Source organism: Sphaeramia orbicularis, chromosome 17 (genome assembly GCF_902148855.1).
Source record: "Sphaeramia orbicularis chromosome 17, fSphaOr1.1, whole genome shotgun sequence".
Lineage (NCBI taxonomy): Eukaryota > Metazoa > Chordata > Actinopteri > Kurtiformes > Apogonidae > Sphaeramia > Sphaeramia orbicularis.
In genome coordinates, this window is record NC_043973.1 from 13,805 (window position 1) to 36,111 (window position 22,307).

At 46.4% G+C, this 22,307-nt stretch overlaps 1 protein-coding gene across 4 annotated transcripts in view; it reads right to left on the minus strand.

The window, feature by feature from the left end:
• Positions 1–3,117: 3,117 nt before the first annotated feature.
• Positions 3,118–22,307, minus strand: part of LOC115436560 (arylsulfatase I-like) — a 33,713-nt gene continuing 14,523 nt past the window's right edge. For all 4 annotated transcript variants that reach the window (XM_030159427.1, XM_030159426.1, XM_030159428.1 and 1 more), the window contains exons 4-11: positions 21,488–21,637; positions 20,743–20,817; positions 20,461–20,635; positions 10,461–10,697; positions 9,254–9,400; positions 7,091–7,238; positions 5,839–6,443; positions 3,118–4,000 (exon numbers count right to left, since the gene is read on the minus strand). In XM_030159427.1, the coding sequence (XP_030015287.1) occupies positions 3,587–4,000; positions 5,839–6,443; positions 7,091–7,238; positions 9,254–9,400; positions 10,461–10,697; positions 20,461–20,635; positions 20,743–20,817; positions 21,488–21,637 (1,951 nt within the window). In that variant the 3' untranslated portion in view covers positions 3,118–3,586. The remainder of the gene's footprint in view (positions 4,001–5,838; positions 6,444–7,090; positions 7,239–9,253; positions 9,401–10,460; positions 10,698–20,460; positions 20,636–20,742; positions 20,818–21,487; positions 21,638–22,307) is intronic.

The following is a 22,307-nucleotide window of genomic DNA, read 5'->3' on the forward strand; positions in this document are numbered from 1 at the left end:
ATCCGAACCCTTTCACCCGAGTCCTGACTGCAGGTACAGGTTCACATCCGAACCCTTAACCCCGAGTCCTGACTGCAGGTACAGGGTCACATCCGAACCCTTTAACCCCGAGTCCTGACTGCAGGTACAGGGTCACATCCGAACCCTTTAACCCCCGAGTCCTGACTGCAGGTACAGGGTCACATCCGAACCCTTTAACCCCCGAGTCCTGACTGCAGGTACAGGGTCACATCCGAACCCTTTCACCCGAGTCCTGACTGCAGGCACAGGGTCACATCCGAACCCTTTAACCCCCGAGTCCTGACTGCAGGTACAGGTTCACATCCGAACCCTTTAACCCGAGTCCTGACTGCAGGTACAGGGTCACATCCGAACCCTTTAACCCCGAGTCCTGACTGCAGGTACAGGTTCACATCTGAACATATTAGTTAATATATACACATTATCACATATCAGTTTTAGTTTAGACTCTTTTTTTGTATAAATCAGTCCAGCTGCTGTTGGACACCTGTTTAACTCCATACAACAGTTCCACAGTCAAAAAAAAGAATAAAATAAACAACAAAATGAACAAAAACAGCCAAAGTGATCAATAAAATGAACTAATTTTTATTTTTTACTTTTTATTTTTAGGGTAATTTGTGGGTGATTTTTAGGTAGTTTTTGGGTGATTTTTAGGTAGTTTTTGGGTGATTTTTAGGTAGTTTTTGGGTGATTTTTAGGTAGTTTTTAGGTGGTTTTGGGGTAAATTCTGGGTGTTTTTTGAGTCGTTTTTGGGTGGTTATGTGTAAATCTGTACTTTCTTCTGTATATAATTCCCCTCAGTATTTCTTCTTTCAGGGCTGGTACGAAGCACTTGCTGAAGCTGTTCTTCTGCTGTGTACAGACGGCTCCATCTACTCAACATCCTGTGGTCATTTACGGTCAGCGTCACCTTTAAAGGACACTGGGACGTTCACAGACTCACAGGCTGGGGGGGGGTGGTTACCATGGAAATGTCCCAAACACACATGTACCTGCATAACACTGGTCATGTCTTTGTACTCTGGTGATAATTGTATTTAAGTCACGACATTTACAAAGTGTCCAGACTTAAGTAGCAGATGTGACACAACAGGACCCACATAGAACAGCCCTAAGAGCAGTCCAGTCCGGTCCAGTCCAGTCCGGTCCAGTCCGGTCCGGTCCAGTCCAGTCCAGTCCAGTCAGGTAAACTGGTATCATCCTTTCTGGAGGATTTTCTGGAATTCCAGCTGCTTTTAATGTCATTTTACAGCAACGGCTTCAGTCTGAAGAAAACAAAACTGATCAGATGATGTCATTGTGTTCAGTTTTAATGGATAAACTACAAACAACAACTTTCACATTTAGTTCATCTAACACATGGACCAAAAGACGAGTATTCGGACTGTACTGACCTTCAAATTCCAGTGAAGAGGCTGCAGATGGACTTGGACTTTCAGTGGACAACAACACCTACATTTCACTAAACACACAAATAAGTCCTTTTATTTCCTGAAGAAAATGATAAAAATCCAACTGTCGAAGCAGGAAAATGGAGGACGTTGAAGAACATGAGGTGACTTTGAAACCTGATGGAATGAAGTCACTCCATTCCCACTTCCTGGTTTTAGTTTGTGTCAGATGTGAACCTTCTGAACACGAGTCAACACATCGGTCTGCTCCGATCAGAACTGTTGAACCGGTCCAGTCTGTGGACCCGCTGGATCCAGGTGTTTGTGTTCCAACAAAACCATAAGGACGAATGAATCCAGGTGTTTGTGTTCCAACAAAACCATAAGGACGAATGAATCCAGGTGTTTGTGTTCCAACAAAACCATAAGGACGAATGAATCCAGGTGTTTGTGTTCCAACAAAACCATAAGGACGAATGAATCCAGGTGTTTGTGTTCCAACAAAACCATAAGGACGAATGAATCCAGGTGTTTGTGTTCTAACAAAACCATAAGGACGAATGAATCCAGGTGTTTGTGTTCCAACAAAACCATAAGGACGAATGAATCCAGGTGTTTGTGTTCCAACAAAACCATATGGACGAATGAATCCAGGTGTTTGTGTTCTAACAGGGTCTGGATTCACAACAATAAGGACTAACACATCAGCTCATCGAACCGGTCTGATTCACTCAGCTTTGGGTGGTTTATGGGGGAATTTTAGGGTGGTTTGTGAGCAATTTTAGGTGGTTTTGGGTGATTTTAGGTGGGGGTTTTTTGGGTGGTTTTTAGGTGTTTTTTGGGTGATTTTTAGGTGGTTTTGGGGAGATTTTTGGGTGATTTTTGAGTAATTTTTAGGTGGTTTTTGTGTAATTTTTAACTGGTTTTTGAGTAATTTTTAGCTGGTTTATGAACAATTTTTAGGTGGTTTTTGGGTGATTTTAGGTGGGGGTTTTTTGGGTGGTGTTTTGGGTGGTTTTTAGGTGTTTTTTGGGTGATTTTTAGGTGGTTTTGCGTGATTTTTTTGGTGGTTTTGGGGTAATTTTTGGGTGATTTTTGAGTAATTTTTTAGGTGGTTTTTGTGTAATTTTTAAGTGGTTTTTGAGTAATTTTTAGGTGGTTTTTGGATGATTTTAGGTGATTTTGGGTGATTTTTTTGGTGGTTTTTGGGGTAATTTTTAGGTGGTTTTTGTGTAATTTTTAAGTAGTTTTTGAGTAATTTTTAGGTGGTTTATAAACAATTTTTAGGTGGTTTTTGGGTGACTTTAGGTGGGGTTTTTTTGGGTGGTGTTTTGGGTGGTTTTGGGTGATTTTTTTGGTGGTTTTTGGGGTAATTTTTAGGTGATTTTTAGGTGGTTTTTGAGTAATTTTTAGGTGGTTTTGGGGTGATTTTTGGATGATTTTTTAGGAGTTTTTGGAGTAATTTTGGGGTGATTTTTAGGTGGTTTTTCGGTGATTTTTTTGGTGGTTTGTGGATGATTTTTTGGTGGTTTTGGGGTAATTTTGGGGTGATTTTCAGGTGGTTTGGAGGTAATTTTTGTGTTATTTATAGGTGATTTTTGAGTAATTTTTAGGTGGTTTTTGTGTAATTTTAGGTGGTTTTTAAGTAATTTTAGGTGGTTTTTGTGTGATTTTTAAGTGGTTTTTGAGTAATTCTTAGGTGGTTTTTGTGTAATTTTTAGGTGGTTTTTGAGTAACTTTTAGGTGTTTTTTGTGTAATTTTTAGGTGAATTTTGGTGATTTTTGAGTAGTTTTTGGGTGACTAGAGGGGTTTTAAGGTGAGTACAAAAGAGCAGGAATAATATTTTATCAATTTAGAGTTAAAACATTTAAAATCCGAGTCATGGATAAAAAAAAAAAAAAAAAAATTCATCAGTGTTGATCCAAATTCAGTCCAAACCATCTGTGAGTCATTTTAGAAACAAAGATAAGAACTGAACCCAAATGAACCAATGCACTGATATCTATCCCATAATATCCAACTGTATTGTGACATTAGTCCTTATTGTTTTGGATCCCAGAGCCCTGTTAGAACACAAACAGACTGGGGTCCATTTCAGTATAAGTTGGACAGTTCTGATGTCCAAGGAAGGATAAGGTCGTGTAAATCTAACGGCTGTCCATGTGGGACGTCAGATCCGGCTCGACATCATCCTGGTGTTCAGTTTCAGGAAGAACGACTGCAGTTTGCACAGTCGGCCCTTGGTCTTCTTCTTCTTCTTCTTGCTGTACTTCCTTTTCTTGTACACTCCGTGGTATTTCCCTTCGGGGTCCTCGTCCTCGTCCACCCAGGGCACCCAGGCTCCTCTGTGGTGGTCCGGGTTGGCTCGGGGGTCGTCGGGGGGGAAGTAGACCGGTACGGCGGTCCGGTTGTAGTAGGCCAGCCGGTCCAGCAGCTGTCGGACCACGTCGGGCCTCTGGTCCGCCAGGTCCTGCCGCTCGTACGGGTCTGCGGTGATGTTGAACAGCCAGACGCTTTTGAGTTTGGGGCTTTTGTAGGACGCACGTTCCAGGTTCCACCAACGACCGGGGAGAGAGGTAAGGACCTGAGGGATGGAAGGCACAGGTAAAGACGCCAAACCAAGGTTATTACCGTTAACGAAAACTAATGACATGACCAAAACTACAATTGAAAAAACATTTTCGTTGAAATAAATAAAAATATACTATACAATATAATAAAATATATGATAATTAAAAGAAAAAAACGATAACTAACTGAAACTGTATTTGTGTATTTACAAAACTAACTAAAACAGATAAAAATTATAGATAAAATTCCTTTCGTTTTTGTCTTTGTCAATGTTGGATAGATACGAAATCGATTTCTTTGTCTCTCTCAGTTTTCTGTGCTGTCTCCATACGACACTTTTTGCTCCGTCACTTGTGTTCACTTGTGGTTTCCAGTCGTCTTCTGGTCCCCACTCTACCTGGAAACATGGAGACTAAAGTTGGGAGAAAGCAGCACAGTCCTTTACACCAGGACTCTCAAACATGTGTCCCGGGGCCCAAATGCGTCCCCCCAAAGGTTCCAGTCCGACCCCTGGGATGAATTGAAGTGTATAAATTCCACAGTCCAGGCTGTGGAACTCATTTTAGTTGTGGTTCCACATCCAGACTAATCTGATCTACAGTTAAATAATAACAGCAGAAGAACCCACACAAAAGAATGACTGCAGATTTACAACTGGGTTTGATGGGAAAAAAATAATATTACATTGCGTCTATAAATAATGACGACTTCAAATTTTTGTCTTTGTTTTAGTGCAAAAAAATAACATCAAATTCTGAAACTCTTTCCATTTCCAAACTCTCCTGTACCAATAAAATGTGACTAACCTGAACAAATGTGTCCAACCTGAAATGTCTGTATTAAATTCAGTCCAGTTTGAACTCTTTTCTTCCTGTTCCTCAGTGTTTAGTGTCTTTGCAGATCTGATCCAGAATGCACATGGACTAATGAGAAGTGGAGGAAGAAGATTGTTAAAATTGCACTGATTTTTCTCAAGAAATTTCAGTTTTTTAGGTTTGGAAAGTTTATAAAAGTAACTATTTTCATAATTACCTCCGCCAAGGAGGTTATGCTTTTGCTGGCACTGGTTTGTTTATCTGTTAGCAAGATAACTCAAAAAGTTAAAGACGGATTTGGATTAAAAATATCAGTAAATGTTGATACTGGGACAAGGAACAAATGATTAAATTTTGGTGTTTGGTGGTGATGGGGGGGGGGGGGGGCACTGATCAGCCTTGGCGGAGGTGTGGGCTCTCCGAGTGCTTTTCTAGTTTGAAATTTTGTTTTGTTTTTTTGCACAAAAACAAAGTCATTATTTCTAGGTTTTTCTGTTCTTATTTTACTGGTCCGGCCCACTGTAGAGCAAATCAAACTGAATGTGGAACCTGAAAGAAAATGAGTTTGAGAGCCCTGCTGTCTGGGATTTATGTGAATACAACAGTGAGGAAGATAAAAGATATGAAAAAACTACAACCAAGCACTTAGAAAAAAATGAAAACTAAAAAAAGTAGCAAACCTGCTCTAAAAACGAATTCAAACGAACTGAATTAGGGAAAAAAAAAAGTCGAAACTAAATAAAACTAAACTAGAATGAAAAATCCAAAACTATTCGAACCATGCCACATTCAGCCTCATCTGCAGAGTCCTGTCTGGGATTTATTTGAATACGACGGAGAAGAAGTGAAAAGAGACGACTAAACTAAAACTAAACTAAGCATTTAGAAAAAAATGAAAACTAATAAAAACTATCAAACCTGCTCTAAAAACAAACTGAATTAGATTTTATAAAAAAGTCCAAACCAATAAAACTAAACTAGAATGAAACATCCAGAACTATTAGAACCCTGGTCTGGACCTGTGGCGGGTCGGTACCTGTGGGGGGACCCAGTCTCCGTGACCCGGGTCTCCGGTCAGCAGTTTCCAGTCTCCCACCCTGATGGCGGCCTGGACCAATGTGTCCCACACCGATGGGGGGGGCGTGGGCCGCGGTCTGGGCGGGGCCGTCCCAGCCTGGGTCGTGTTCCGGTACCGGGTTAAGGTCCGTCTGGACTTGGATTTGAGTCTGAACTGGACTTGGTCTGGTCTGGGTTTTGTCTGATCAGACTCTGACAGGTTCTGGCTTTGGGGTAAAGTTCTCTTAGATTTGGATTTAAAGCCCAGTCGTTTCTGAGGTGGAGTTTTGGGCTGAGATGTTCCCGACGCCAACGCGTTCCGGTCGCCGTGGGTGTTCTGTTTGGGGCGGGGCCTGTGACTGGTCGAGGTCTTCTGCTGAGGAGATGCTTCGGTGTTGGGTTTGAGGTTCAGTTTGGGTTTGGGTTTGGTTTTAGGGGCATGATGGGAAAATCCATGAGGTTTGTTGGAGGTCTTGACTTTGAAGGCGGACTTCTGCTTGGGCTGCAGCCTCAGAATTTTCTTCTTCTTCTTCTTTTTCTTCTTCTTGAGTGTCTTTTTCAACACGGTGCCCTTTGGTTGAATTACTGTCAAATGGAAGAAAAAACACAGGTCAGCTGATCCTCCTCTGGACATTTGGCATGTTTGAGGTTATTTGCTATAACAGTGTGTTCAGGTCCAGTGTTTGTCCCACACTTTAATGTCACTGAGGTCAACTAAGGATGACAAGAATGTTTTCCCCTTATAAAAAATATCACATGATGTTGTCAGGAATATTTTCACATTCTAATGCTTATTATTAACCCACTGCAGATAATATTGAACTAGATTTAACCAGAATCGAACTAAAACCATGGACAGGTTTGGATAATATCTGAGCAGTGGATGGTTTAGGTTAAAGGTGGACGTTTGGGTCTGTAAGGGTTAAAGGTGGACGTTTGGGTCTGTAAGGGTTAAAGGCGGACGTTTGGGTCTGTAAGGGTTAAAGGTGGACGTTTGGGTCTGTAAAGGTTAAAGGTGGACGTTTGGGTCTGTAAGGGTTAAAGGTGGACGTTTAGGTCTGTAAAGGTTAAAGGTGGACGTTTGGGTCTGTAAAGGTTAAAGGTGGACGTCTGGGTCTTTAAGGGTTAAAGGTGGACGTTTGGGTCTGTAAGGGTTAAAGGTGGACGTCTGGGTCTGTAAGGGTTAAAGGTGGACGTTTGGGTCTTTACAGGTGTTGTGTTGCCATGGTTACCGGCGTCTCCCTCTGTGCTGCTGGTCCAGGCTGTGGTGGGTGCAGGTGGTTTGTGCAGAGGGTCGATGTTGTGGAGGATTTCCTTTCGTGGAGACGCTTTGCCCTCGCTGATGGTGGACCAGACGTCAAAGCCGTCCAGACCTGGGCTCTGAGAGGAGAGCAGGACAGAGAATACACACAAGGAGAGAGAGAGAGAGAGAGGGAGTGTGAATGTGGAAGTGAAAACCACCCAGCACACCAACAGCAATAAAGAACAAGATAAGCACTCAGAGGGCGCAGACCGCCACCAAAACCGTACCCCCCCCCCCCGATCACCACCAAAATGTAATCATTTCTTCCTTGTGCCAGTATCAACATTTCCTGAAAATTTCCTGAAAATCCATCCTTAACTTTTGGAGTTAAAGGTGGGGTCTGAGATCTTAGAAAAACAGTTCCAGCAGCTACATTTTGAAAATACTCAATACTCAAGTCCAACCCCCTTTCTTCAGATGTCCCTCTGAAGCCACGCCTCCGGAGTACTGGCACACACAATGCTTTTTCCCGAGGGTTCACGAGTGCTTCACGGCAACAGTTCACCAGATGAGGCTCTGCTCCGGTCCCGGAGGCTCAGCTGGGGCTGTAGTTGGCCTTGGACCCCGGCTCCGGCTTTGACCCCGCCTGGGGCTCCAAGGCCAACTACAGCCCCAGCTGAGCCTCCGGCTGGCATATCCAGTCATACCTCCTTCAGTTTCCTCCCACCCCCCCGCTCGTCCAGAACAGCCCCAGTTCAGACCTGTGGGACTAATGTTCCATTTCCTACTGGTTTATGTTGTGACTTAACAGTTTACCAGTGAACTTTCCATCCTAATAGAACTAATACATCCAGGTTCGGGCTACGCTTCCTGTCCAAGGGTTTCCAGCCTCTGGGAACGCACTTCATATTCAAAGAGGGGTACGAACGGGGGGGGGGGGGGGGGTTTAGTTTGATAGACATGTCACCGTTCAATCATTTCCAGTGGGCGCTCAGTATGACTGGATGGAGTTTTTTCAGTCCTGTCCACAGGTGAACGATTTTTTTATTTTTGTGTTAGAGCATTTAATTAATAAGTTGTAATCGGGGCGTGAAGGGGATTTGAAAGAATATAGTAAAAAATGTTCCAGAAAAAATCTCAGACCACACCTTTAACTTGCTAACAAACAAACAAACAAACAAACACACAGAGCAAAGGGCTCACAACACCTCCTGGTGGAGGTAATAACACAGTTCCTCTGGGAATGGAGGCACTGTGTTTCAGGATGAGTCCAGTTGTGTTCAGACTGTAGCCAAGACTGTTCATGTGATGTGTTTGAGTACCTGAGATGAGTACCAGAGGTTCTAACAGTTTTGGATTTTTCATTCTAGTTTAGTTTTATTTAGTTTGGACTCTTTTCTCTAATTCAGTTCGTTTTAATTCATTTTTAGAGCAGGTTTGATAGTTTTTATTAGCTCTCATTTTTTCTAAATGCTTAGTTGTAGTTCAGTTGTAGTTCAGTTGTAGTTCAGTTGTAGTTCAGTTGTAGTTCAGTTGTAGTTTAGTTGTAGTTCAGTTGTAGTTTAGTTGTAGTTTAGTTGTAGTTCAGTTGTAGTTCAGTTGTAGTTCAGTTGTAGTTTAGCTGTAGTTTAGCTGTAGTTCAGTTGTAGTTCAGTTGTAGTTCAGTTGTAGTTCAGTTGTCTCTTTTCTCTTCTTCTCTGTGCTCCTATTCAAATCAATCCCAGACAGGACTCTGCTGCTTTAGTCTCCATGTTTCCAGGTAGAGTGGGGACCAGAAGACGACTGGAAACCACAAGTGAACACAAGTGACGGAGCAAAAAGTGTCGTATGGAGACAGCACAGAAAACTGAGAGAGACAAAGAAATCGATTTTGCATCAATCCAACGTTGACAAAAAAACAAAAACGAAGGGAATTTTATCCATAATTTTTATCTGTTTTAGTTACTTTTGTGAACACACAATACAGTTTCAGTTAGTTATGTTTTTTTCTTTTAATTATAGTTTTTATTTATTTCAGTTAATGAAAATGTTTTTACAATTCTAGTTTTGGCCGTTTCGTTAGTTTCCAATAATAATCTTGAACTGGCCGATAAAAACCCCACACAGACCCGTAAACCCAAAGCACAGCAGACACACTGGAGATGAGTCCGACCTGGCTGATGTTTCCTCCGGCCAGTCCCACCAGTGTTGGAAACCAGTCTGTGATGTGCAGCAGGTCTGTGGAAACCCTCCTCCTGCGCTTCAGTAAAGGGCTGTGAACGAAGGCCACGCCCCGCACACCGCCCTCCCAGTACGTGCCCTGAAAACACAAGTCACAGTCAGTCCTGTCCCTGTTATCAGACCCAGAGGTGACTCCGCCCACTCCTCATTAAGGCTGTGCCATAAAATCCATTCATAAAACAATCGTGATTCTCATTTACTACGATTTAGAATCGAATTAAAATGTCCCAAATTGATTTTAAAAAATAAAACAAATCCACGCCATTAGTGCGATTAGCGGCTAGGGTTAGCGATTTACAGCTAGCACTATTAGCGGTTAGGGTTAGCGATTTGTGGCTAGCGTGGTTAGTGGCTAGGGTTAGGTTTAGTGCTACCGATTAGCGGCTAGCGCGATTAGCGGTTAGGGTTAGTGATTAGCACGATTAGCAGCTAGCGTGGTTAGCAGCTAGGGTTAGGTTTAACATTGCGATTAGCGGTTAGGGTTAGCAATTAGCGGCTGGCGTGGTTGGCGACTAGGGTTAGGTTTAGTGTTAGCAATTAGCAGCTGGCACAATTAGTGGTGAGGGTTAGCAATTAGTGGCTAGTGTGGTTAGCGGCTAGGGTTAGTGTTAGCAAATACCAGCTAGCGCGATTAGCATTAGGGTTAGCAATTAGTGCGATTGGTGGCTAGCATGGTTAGGAGCTAGGGTTAGGTTCAGTGTTAGCGATCAGCAGCTAGCGCGATTAGCAGCTAGCATGGTTAGCAGCTAGGGTTAGGTTCAGTGTTGGCGATTAGGGGCTAGCGCGATTAGCAGCTAGCATGGTTAGCAGCTAGGGTTAGGTTCAGTGTTAGCGATTAGCGGCTAGCATGGTTAGCAGCTAGGGTTAGGTTTAGTGTTAGCGATTAGCGGCTAGTGCGATTAGCAGCTAGCATGGTTAGCAGCTAGGGTTAGTTTTAGTGTTAGCGATTAGTGGCTAGACTGGAGTAGATCATGGGGATCCTTTGCACACCTACAGATTGAAGCAGAAATCATTATAAATCATAATTCTAAATCATTATAAATCAAATCAAAAATCAATTTTGAATCGAAACGAAGCCCCAAAAATCAGAATCCAATCCAATCGTGAGACAGTAACAGATTCCCACCCCCCCTTGACACCTTGCGGCCTCGGAGGGGCCAGTTGCTTCCTCCTGTGAAGGGCTGGGCTCCGTTATCGGTGGAGTAGATGATGACGCTGTTCTTGTAGTAGCCGTACTTTCTCAGGGCGTAGGTGACGTTACGCACCGCCTCGTCCACTGTGGAAACCATGGCTGCAAATTTTCTCCTGGCGACGTTAGCCATGTCTCGGTAGGGGTAGATGTAAGACTTGGGGGGCTGTAGAGGAGTGTGGACCGCCTGCAAACACAAGACCATCCTTTAATGACAGCTTTGGACACTTGGAAGGTATTTGGCACAATTTATTTATCAGTTATTGACCTATGGTGGTGTTTAACATCACACTGGTCTCTTTTCCACTGACCCTCAAATTGCGTGAATATAACTTGCGCATAAAAATTTGTCTATGCACAGGTCTGTGCACAGGTGTCAAACATGCGGCCTGGGGGCCAGAACTGGCCCACCAAAGGTTCCAATCCGGCCCGCAGGATGAATTTGCAAAGTGCAGAAAATATTAAGAGTCAAGGGTGTCAAACTCAAAAATAACAGCTTAATAACCTAGAAATAATGACTCCACATGTTCTTCTTGGTTTAATGTGAAAAAAATAATATGACATCATCATCAAATAATGGCAACACCAATTTCTTCTCTTTGATTTATTGCAAAGAACATTAAACTCTGATATCCTTTAATAATAAAACATGAATAATCTGAACAAACATGAACAACCTGAAATGTCCTAAAAAAAATAAGTGTAATTTTAACAATCATCTGTCTGTTTTGTGTCTTGGTAGATCTGATCTGTATTGCACATGTAGAAATTATGAGTTGAGGCAGAATATTGATCAGATTTTTCATATTATGTCTTATTTTTATTCAGAAATTTCATTTTTTTCCAGGTTATTCACATCTTTTTTTGTTTGGATAGTTTGTAAAATGTAAATGAATTCATAATTTAATCTTATTTTTTGCATATAAAAAACATGGAGTTGTCATTATCTATAAGTTATTCTGATATTATTTTACTGGTCTGGCCCACTGCAGATCAAACTGGGCTGAATGTGGAACCTGAAAGAACATGAGTTTCAGAGCCCTGGATTACATGGTGTTGTACAAACTGACACATTGGAACAAACCTTTGTATGAGGCTGAAAGACACACACACACACACACACACAGTAAAGTTTTCTAAAACATTACTCTATAAATGTAAAGACACTGACTCATACAGAAGTTAACTCTGTGTTAAAATAGTTCAGTGTATGAGAAGACAGCAGACTGAGACCAACTGTTCAGCTGTAAAAACAAAAATAAAGTCAACATGAATCCACAGACTGAGGTCTACAAGGGCCCATAGTCTGAACCGTCCCTCATTCAGGTCTAGAAGGGCCCATAGTCTGAACCGTCCCTCATTCAGGTCTAGAAGGGCTCATAGTCCTGAACCGTCCCTCATTCAGGTCTAGAAGGGCCCGTAGTCCTGAACCGTCCCTAATTCAGGTCTAGAAGGGCCCATAGTCTGAACCGTCCCTCATTCAGGTCTAGAAGGGCCCATAGTCTGAACCGTCCCTAATTCAGGTCTAGAAGGGCCCATAGTCCTGAACCGTCCCTCATTCAGGTCTAGAAGGGCCCATAGTCCTGAACCGTCCCTCATTCAGGTCTAGAAGGGCTCATAGTCCTGAACCGTCCCTCATTCAGGTCTAGAAGGGCCCGTAGTCCTGAACCGTCCCTCATTCAGGTCTAGAAGGGCTCATAGTCCTGAACCGTCCCTAATTCAGGTCTAGAAGGGCCCGTAGTCCTGAACCGTCCCTAATTCAGGTCTAGAAGGGCCCGTAGTCCTGAACCGTCCTTCATTCAGGTCTAGAAGGGCCCATAGTCTGAACCGTCCCTCATTCAGGTCTAGAAGGGCTCATAGTCCTGAACCGTCCCTCATTCAGGTCTAGAAGGGCTCATAGTCCTGAACCGTCCCTCATTCAGGTCTAGAAGGGCCCGTAGTCCTGAACCGTCCCTCATTCAGGTCTAGAAGGGCCCGTAGTCCTGAACCGTCCCTAATTCAGGTCTAGAAGGGCCCGTAGTCCTGAACCGTCCTTCATTCAGGTCTAGAAGGGCCCATAGTCTGAACCGTCCCTCATTCAGGTCTAGAAGGGCTCATAGTCCTGAACCGTCCCTCATTCAGGTCTAGAAGGGCCCGTAGTCCTGAACCGTCCCTAATTCAGGTCTAGAAGGGCCCATAGTCTGAACCGTCCCTCATTCAGGTCTAGAAGGGCCCGTAGTCCTGAACCGTCCCTAATTCAGGTCTAGAAGGGCCCATAGTCTGAACCGTCCCTCATTCAGGTCTAGAAGGGCCCATAGTCTGAACCGTCCCCCATTCAGGTCTAGAAGGGCCCATAGTCCTGAACCGTCCCTCATTCAGGTCTAGAAGGGCTCATAGTCCTGAACCGTCCCTCATTCAGGTCTAGAAGGGCCCGTAGTCCTGAACCGTCCCTAATTCAGGTCTAGAAGGGCCCATAGTCTGAACCGTCCCTCATTCAGGTCTAGAAGGGCCCGTAGTCCTGAACCGTCCCTAATTCAGGTCTAGAAGGGCCCATAGTCTGAACCGTCCCTAATTCAGGTCTAGAAGGGCCCGTAGTCCTGAACCGTCCCTAATTCAGGTCTAGAAGGGCCCATAGTCCTGAACCGTCCCTCATTCAGGTCTAGAAGGGCTCATAGTCCTGAACCGTCCCTAATTCAGGTCTAGAAGGGCCCGTAGTCCTGAACCGTCCTTCATTCAGGTCTAGAATGGCCCATAGTCTGAACCGTCCCTCATTCAGGTCTAGAAGGGCTCATAGTCCTGAACCGTCCCTAATTCAGGTCTAGAAGGGCCCGTAGTCCTGAACCGTCCCTAATTCAGGTCTAGAAGGGCCCGTAGTCCTGAACCGTCCTTCATTCAGGTCTAGAAGGGCCCATAGTCTGAACCGTCCCTCATTCAGGTCTAGAAGGGCTCATAGTCCTGAACCGTCCCTCATTCAGGTCTAGAAGGGCCCGTAGTCCTGAACCGTCCCTCATTCAGGTCTAGAAGGGCCCGTAGTCCTGAACCGTCCCTAATTCAGGTCTAGAAGGGCCCGTAGTCCTGAACCGTCCTTCATTCAGGTCTAGAAGGGCCCATAGTCTGAACCGTCCCTCATTCAGGTCTAGAAGGGCTCATAGTCCTGAACCGTCCCTCATTCAGGTCTAGAAGGGCCCGTAGTCCTGAACCGTCCCTAATTCAGGTCTAGAAGGGCCCGTAGTCCTGAACCGTCCCCCATTCAGGTCTAGAAGGGCCCATAGTCTGAACCGTCCCTCATTCAGGTCTAGAAGGGCTCATAGTCCTGAACCGTCCCTCATTCAGGTCTAGAAGGGCTCATAGTCCTGAACCGTCCCTCATTCAGGTCTAGAAGGGCCCATAGTCTGAACCGTCCCTCATTCAGGTCTAGAAGGGCTCATAGTCCTGAACCGTCCCTCATTCAGGTCTAGAAGGGCCCATAGTCCTGAACCGTCCCTAATTCAGGTCTAGAAGGGCCCATAGTCCTGAACCGTCCCTCATTCAGGTCTAGAAGGGCTCGTAGTCCTGAACCGTCCCTCATTCAGGTCTAGAAGGGCCCGTAGTCCTGAACCGTCCCTCATTCAGGTCTAGAAGGGCCCGTAGTCCTGAACCGTCCTTCATTCAGGTCTAGAAGGGCCCATAGTCTGAACCGTCCCTAATTCAGGTCTAGAAGGGCTCATAGTCCTGAACCGTCCCTCATTCAGGTCTAGAAGGGCCCGTAGTCCTGAACCGTCCCTAATTCAGGTCTAGAAGGGCCCGTAGTCCTGAACCGTCCCCCATTCAGGTCTAGAAGGGCCCGTAGTCCTGAACCGTCCCCCATTCAGGTCTAGAAGGGCCCGTAGTCCTGAACCGTCCCCCATTCAGGTCTAGAAGGGCCCGTAGTCCTGAACCGTCCTTCATTCAGGTCTAGAAGGGCCCGTAGTCCTGAACCGTCCCTAATTCAGGTCTAGAAGGGCCCATAGTCCTGAACCGCCCCCCATTCAGGTCTAGAAGGGCCCGTAGTCCTGAACCGTCCCCCATTCAGGTCTAGAAGGGCCCGTAGTCCTGAACCGTCCCTCATTCAGGTCTAGAAGGGCTCGTAGTCCTGAACCGTCCCTCATTCAGGTCTAGAAGGGCCCGTAGTCCTGAACCGTCCCTAATTCAGGTCTAGAAGGGCCCGTAGTCCTGAACCGTCCCTCATTCAGGTCTAGAAGGGCCCGTAGTCCTGAACCGTCCCTCATTCAGGTCTAGAAGGGCCCGTAGTCCTGAACCGTCCCCCATTCAGGTCTAGAAGGGCCCGTAGTCCTGAACCGTCCCTAATTCAGGTCTAGAAGGGCCCGTAGCCCTGAACCGTCCCCCATTCAGGTCTAGAAGGGCCCGTAGTCCTGAACCGTCCCCCATTCAGGTCTAGAAGGGCCCGTAGTCCTGAGCCGTCCCTCATTCAGGTCTAGAAGGGCCCGTAGTCCTGAACCGTCCCCCATTCAGGTCTAGAAGGGCCCGTAGTCCTGAACCGTCCTTCATTCAGGTCTAGAAGGGCCCGTAGTCCTGAACCGTCCCCCATTCAGGTCTAGAAGGGCCCGTAGTCCTGAACCGTCCCCCATTCAGGTCTAGAAGGGCCCGTAGTCCTGAACCGTCCTTCATTCAGGTCTAGAAGGGCCCGTAGTCCTGAACCGTCCCTAATTCAGGTCTAGAAGGGCCCATAGTCCTGAACCGCCCCCCATTCAGGTCTAGAAGGGCCCGTAGTCCTGAACCGTCCCTAATTCAGGTCTAGAAGGGCCCGTAGTCCTGAACCGTCCCTAATTCAGGTCTAGAAGGGCCCGTAGTCCTGAACCGTCCCCCATTCAGGTCTAGAAGGGCCCATCGTCTGAACCGTCCCTCATTCAGGTCTAGAAGGGCTCATAGTCCTGAACCGTCCCTCATTCAGGTCTAGAAGGGCCCATAGTCCTGAACCGTCCCTAATTCAGGTCTAGAAGGGCCCGTAGTCCTGGACCGTCCCTCATTCAGGTCTAGAAGGGCTCGTAGTCCTGAACCGTCCCTCATTCAGGTCTAGAAGGGCCCGTAGTCCTGAACCGTCCCTAATTCAGGTCTAGAAGGGCCCGTAGTCCTGAACCGTCCTTCATTCAGGTCTAGAAGGGCCCATAGTCTGAACCGTCCCTAATTCAGGTCTAGAAGGGCTCATAGTCCTGAACCGTCCCTCATTCAGGTCTAGAAGGGCCCGTAGTCCTGAACCGTCCCTAATTCAGGTCTAGAAGGGCCCGTAGTCCTGAACCGTCCCCCATTCAGGTCTAGAAGGGCCCATAGTCTGAACCGTCCCCCATTCAGGTCTAGAAGGGCCCATAGTCTGAACCGTCCCTCATTCAGGTCTAGAAGGGCTCATAGTCCTGAACCGTCCCTCATTCAGGTCTAGAAGAGCCCATAGTCCTGAACCGTCCCTCATTCAGGTCTAGAAGGGTCCGTAGTCCTGAACCGTCCCTCATTCAGGTCTAGAAGGGCCCGTAGTCCTGAACCGTCCCTCATTCAGGTCTAGAAGGGCCCGTAGTCCTGAACCGTCCCCCATTCAGGTCTAGAAGGGCCCGTAGTCCTGAACCGTCCCTCATTCAGGTCTAGAAGGGTCCGTAGTCCTGAACCGTCCCTCATTCAGGTCTAGAAGGGCCCGTAGTCCTGAACCGTCCCTCATTCAGGTCTAGAAGGGCCCATAGTCCTGAACCGTCCCTAATTCAGGTCTAGAAGGGCCCGTAGTCCTGAACCGTCCCCCATTCAGGTCTAGAAGGGCCCGTAGTCCTGAACCGTCCCCCATTCAGGTCTAGAAGGGCCCGTAGTCCTGAACCGTCCTTCATTCAGGTCTAGAAGGGCCCGTAGTCCTGAACCGTCCCTAATTCAGGTCTAGAAGGGCCCGTAGTCCTGAACCGCCCCCCATTCAGGTCTAGAAGGGCCCGTAGTCCTGAACCGTCCCTAATTCAGGTCTAGAAGGGCCCGTAGTCCTGAACCGTCCCCCATTCAGGTCTAGAAGGGCCCGTAGTCCTGAACCGTCCCTCATTCAGGTCTAGAAGGGCTCATAGTCCTGAACCGTCCCTCATTCAGGTCTAGAAGGGCCCATAGTCCTGAACCGTCCCTAATTCAGGTCTAGAAGGGCCCGTAGTCCTGAACCGTCCCCCATTCAGGTCTAGAAGGGCCCATAGTCTGAACCGTCCCCCATTCAGGTCTAGAAGGGCCCATAGTCTGAACCGTCCCTCATTCAGGTCTAGAAGGGCTCATAGTCCTGAACCGTCCCTCATTCAGGTCTAGAAGGGCCCGTAGTCCTGAACCGTCCCTCATTCAGGTCTAGAAGGGTCCGTAGTCCTGAACCGTCCCTCATTCAGGTCTAGAAGGGCCCGTAGTCCTGAACCGTCCCTCATTCAGGTCTAGAAGGGCCCGTAGTCCTGAACCGTCCCCCATTCAGGTCTAGAAGGGCCCGTAGTCCTGAACCGTCCCCCATTCAGGTCTAGAAGGGCCCGTAGTCCTGAACCGTCCCCCATTGAGGTCTAGAAGGGCTCGTAGTCCTGAACCGTCCCTCATTCAGGTCTAGAAGGGCCCGTAGTCCTGAACCGTCCCTAATTCAGGTCTAGAAGGGCCCGTAGTCCTGAACCGTCCTTCATTCAGGTCTAGAAGGGCCCATAGTCTGAACCGTCCCTCATTCAGGTCTAGAAGGGCTCATAGTCCTGAACCGTCCCTCATTCAGGTCTAGAAGGGCCCGTAGTCCTGAACCGTCCCTCATTCAGGTCTAGAAGGGCCCGTAGTCCTGAACCATCCCCCATTCAGGTCTAGAAGGGCCCATAGTCTGAACCGTCCCTCATTCAGGTCTAGAAGGGCCCATAGTCCTGAACCGTCCCTCATTCAGGTCTAGAAGGGTCCATAGTCCTGAACCGTCCCTCATTCAGGTCTAGAAGGGCCCGTAGTCCTGAACCGTCCCTCATTCAGGTCTAGAAGGGCCCGTAGTCCTGAACCGTCCCCCATTCAGGTCTAGAAGGGCCCGTAGTCCTGAACCGTCCCCCATTCAGGTCTAGAAGGGCCCGTAGTCCTGAACCGTCCCCCATTCAGGTCTAGAAGGGCCCGTAGTCCTGAACCGTCCCCCATTCAGGTCTAGAAGGGCCCGTAGTCCTGAACCGTCCTTCATTCAGGTCTAGAAGGGCCCGTAGTCCTGAACCGTCCCTCATTCAGGTCTAGAAGGGCCCGTAGTCCTGAACCGTCCTTCATTCAGGTCTAGAAGGGCCCGTAGTCCTGAACCGTCCCTCATTCAGGTCTAGAAGGGCCCGTAGTCCTGAACCGTCCCTAATTCAGGTCTAGAAGGGCCCGTAGTCCTGAACCGTCCCCCATTCAGGTCTAGAAGGGCCCGTAGTCCTGAACCGTCCCCCATTCAGGTCTAGAAGGGCCCGTAGTCCTGAACCGTCCCTCATTCAGGTCTAGAAGGGCTCATAGTCCTGAACCGTCCCTAATTCAGGTCTAGAAGGGCCCATAGCCCTGAACCGTCCCCCATTCAGGTCTAGAAGGGCCCGTAGTCCTGAACCGTCCCCCATTCAGGTCTAGAAGGGCCCGTAGTCCTGAACCGTCCCTCATTCAGGTCTAGAAGGGCCCGTAGTCCTGAACCGTCCTTCATTCAGGTCTAGAAGGGCCCGTAGTCCTGAACCGTCCCCCATTCAGGTCTAGAAGGGCCCATAGTCCTGAACCGTCCCTCATGCTTCTGCAGCTTCAGTCCATGTGTTCCACGTGTGCTGTTTGTCTGGTTCCACCCACTCTGTTCAGTGTTTCCAGAGCGCCTGCTGAATCGCAGATTGCCACCCTCCTGTCTGCAGGTTACTTTTTAATAATTTAAATTAAATATTCTTACCGATTTGAGACGACACAGTTTAAAAGTTGAAATAATTGCAATTTTTTGTTCGTCATCTTCTCAACTTTTACTTCACACAACGCCATCTTTGTTTTGGCCAAAGTGTGAACTGAATGATCCTGAAGCACTCCAAGTCTCCGGAAACAGCTGAGCGCGCTCCGTGTAGCTTTCTACTGCAAATTGGTCAAAGAAGACAACGAAAGAAGTCTGCTTGGAGCGTGCACTAAGGGTGGGAATCGAAATGGTGCTGATGAGAGTAAAACTCTGAATAAATGGATTGTTTTATGTCAGACAATGTCTTCCAAGAGCAAGCAAGAGATCATGAAAGGCCAGCAGACACTGTTTGGTTTAATACAGAAGCAGAGAACAGGTATTTACCCACAATACATCTGGAGCTATGCTTGAAACTACTGTTCTCTCCACTAAAATTACCAAAATAAATCTCAGGTCATGAATGTACACATTTCACAGATCTTTTGTATTTGTTCTATTAACTTTTATGAACGAGTGAAATGACAAAATTCTGCCAAATATTTTTTCATGTCCAGACTTAGAAAATATTCTGGGTCCTGCCATATAGATCTAATTTAGCCATTTTCAGTAATGTTCTGAGCTGCTATATAATTGATATTTTATTTTTCAGAGCCTCCACCAGCCTCTACGCCACATCTATGCTAAACATGCAGTTATGTTACATGCCAGACAGCATACTACAGAGGTTTACTAAGAGACCAGACACACACATATTCCAGAGCAGATGACACAGAAATAATGCGCCACATCGCTATGACGACCAGGTACTGTAAAGTCGGTAGTATCTTGTAATGGAAATGGTCTGCAGGAATACTGAGTCGAGCCGAGCCGAACCAAGCTGAGTTGAGCTGGTTCCACGTAGTGGAAACGCAGCATAAGAGACCAGACACATACTGCTGGTGAAAGTGCAGTTTGGATGAACATTGTGTACTTAAAAGAGCTCCATTACATTGTGTATTTTTCAGTGTCACATTTTGATGGAAACTGTACTTAAATACACAAATCTCAAGACAATACAAGTGCTAGAAATAAGTAATATTACACAATTAAAATGCACCAGAGATCACCAAATAACACCAAATTATCAACATTTTCTTAGGGGGGCATGCCCCCAACCCCCTCCAGGTGAAGCACACCTGTGGTGCACGGCAGCGCGTTACACCCCACAATAACTTAACATGCAAAGCTGTGCAGGCTACTGTTTTTTTTTTAGTGCAGACTACTTAAATATTCTGGGAACACTGTCTGTTCTGTCCATTTGCAGGTCAGATCTGTTTCTAAAACCTCGATCTCAGCTTGATTTGGTTCGCATCAAATGTCAACAGCGCACAAATGTTGCTCTAATACAACAGGAGGTTTGGTGGCGGTGACATTTTCTCGAAGGCTTGTTTTAAGGACATGGTTTGAGTTCACGTACTGTTTCTAAATCCGTTCACACTGTTTGTCAGCGGCCAAACAAACACACACTTAAATGTGGCGTCCATGTTTTTCCCACATAAACCAAGGCAGCGTCAGCCCACATGTTTACTGACTGAGCTGGAGTCTGGACTCCTGCATCTACTGACAAACAGCAGCTCTGTGGAAGTCTGAGCTCAGATATGGTTCTACTCACATCAGAACTGTGGAACTCACACACACATGGACAAGAGACTGTGGACACGTTGAATCCTGGTGTTTGTATTGTCTGTGTTTGTGTTGTTGTTTGTGTTGTCTGTGTTCACTGTGTTGTTGTCTGTGTTGTTTGTGTTGACTGTGTTGTCTGTGTTGTTGTTTATGTTGACTGTGTTGTCTGTGTTGTTTGTGTTGTTTGTGTTTTCTGTGTTGTTTGTGTTGACTGTGTTGTCTGTGTTGTTGTCTGTGTTGTTTGTGTTGTCTGTATTGTTTGTATTGTGTTGTTGTTTGTGTTGTCTGTATTGTTTGTATTGTTTCGGTTGTCTGTGTTGTTTGTTTGTGTTGTTTGTGTCCACCTGCAGGGACAGCAGCAGGAACAGGGGCCTCTCCGTTGGCTGGTGTTTGCATTGTTTGTTTGTGTTGTTTGTTTGTTGTTGTTTGTGTTGTTTGTGTCCACCTGCAGGGACAGCAGCAGGAACAGGGGCCTCTCCGTTGGCTGGTGTCCCTCCAGGACTTTGCGTGCTCTCTGGGTGAACAGGGTGGTGGAGTACTTCCCTTCGTATCCCCAGGCCACGCCCTCGTCATCATGGAGGTCATAACCACAGACCCCTGGGCCGTCACATGAGCCGTAACTGGACACACACACACACACACACACACACACACACACACACACACACACACGTGTTTATCAGAGGTCATGTGTTTCCTGTCAGTCTAGTGTTGGTCTGTAGTTTACCTGTAGTAGTCCACACTTCCTGTCAAAGAACCAAAGAAAGAGTCAAAACCCTTCCTGGTGGGCAAACACGCTTTCCTGGAACAAACACAGAAACGCAGAAACACACATAATAATATGAAAATGAACACAGACTCTTGGAAATCTACCCCCCACAGTCAATTCTAGAGACAAATACCTGATTAATAGAATGACGGCAGCCTGTAGAAAAAACCATAACAAGAAAACGACTGAGTGAAGAGCCCCCAAAAAAGAAGGAATGGATTGGAATTATTCAAGAAATATACAATATGGAAAAACTAACATTCTGCTTAAACCATAATTTGGACAAATTTGCTAATTACTGGCTAAAATGGACGTCTATTCCAGAAGATGTGACGCCCCAATAGGACAACAGCTTGTTTTTGTCATGACAAATACACATATATGTCAACATCTGTGCGTTTTACTGTCAACATGTCCCTGGTTGTCTGTCCCCAGTGAGTTGTCCCTGGTGGGTTGTGTCTCCAGTGGGTGGGTGGGCTGTCCCCCCAGTGGGTGGGTGGGCTGTCCCCAGTGAGTTGTTTGTCCCCAGTGAGTGGGCTGTCCCCAGTGGGTTGTCTCTGGTGGGTTGTGTCCCCAGTGGGTGGGCTGTCCCTGGTGGGTTGTCCCCAGTGGGCTGTCTGTCTCTGGTGGGTTGTCCCTGGTGGGTTGTGTCCCCAGTGCGTGGGTGGTCCCCAGTGGGTGGGCTGTCCCCAGTGGGTCTCACCTGTAGAATCCCAGGTGCCACTTGCCCACCATGTGTGTGCTGTATCCCAGCTGCTGCAGCCGCTGTGGCAGTGTGTCCATGTGTGAGGGCAGACAGCTGGGTTGGCTGGGCCTGATGATGGAATGCTGCAGGCCTGTGTGGATCTGATATCTGCAACAAACACACACACACACACACAAACACACACACACACACAAACACATACACACACACACAAACACATACACAGGAGAACACCAGGATGTGCTGTTTACTCTCAGACTCAGAGAATCCCACTCAGGAAGTGTTCTGCTCTTTAGTGTCAAACATCTGGAATAACAAACGATAAACAGGATAAACACACGTCAGAACCCAAAAGAACAACAGACGGCAGAACGACTGGAACGAACGCTCAGTGTCTGTGATTAATAAAGACCTTATATAAGACTGGTTTAGGATGAACACCACTGATGCTGCTCTCATAGAACCATTCCACCCACATCTGTGCAGTAAATAGTTCTGTTGTTGGTACCACGGTTATTATTGTTAACCAAAACTAACGAAATGACCAAAACTAGAATTGTAAAAACATTTTCATTAACTGAAATAAATAAAACTATAATTAAAAGAAAAAAAACATAACTAACTGAAACTGTATTGTGTGTTTACAAAACTAACTAAAACAGATAAAAAATTATGAATCAAATTCCCTTGGTTTTGGTCTTTGTCAGTGTCAGATTGATGTTAAATGGATTTCTTTGTCTCTCTCAGTTTTCTGTGCTGTCTCCATACGACACTTTTTGCTCCGTCACTTGTGTTCACTTGTGGTTTCCAGTCGTCT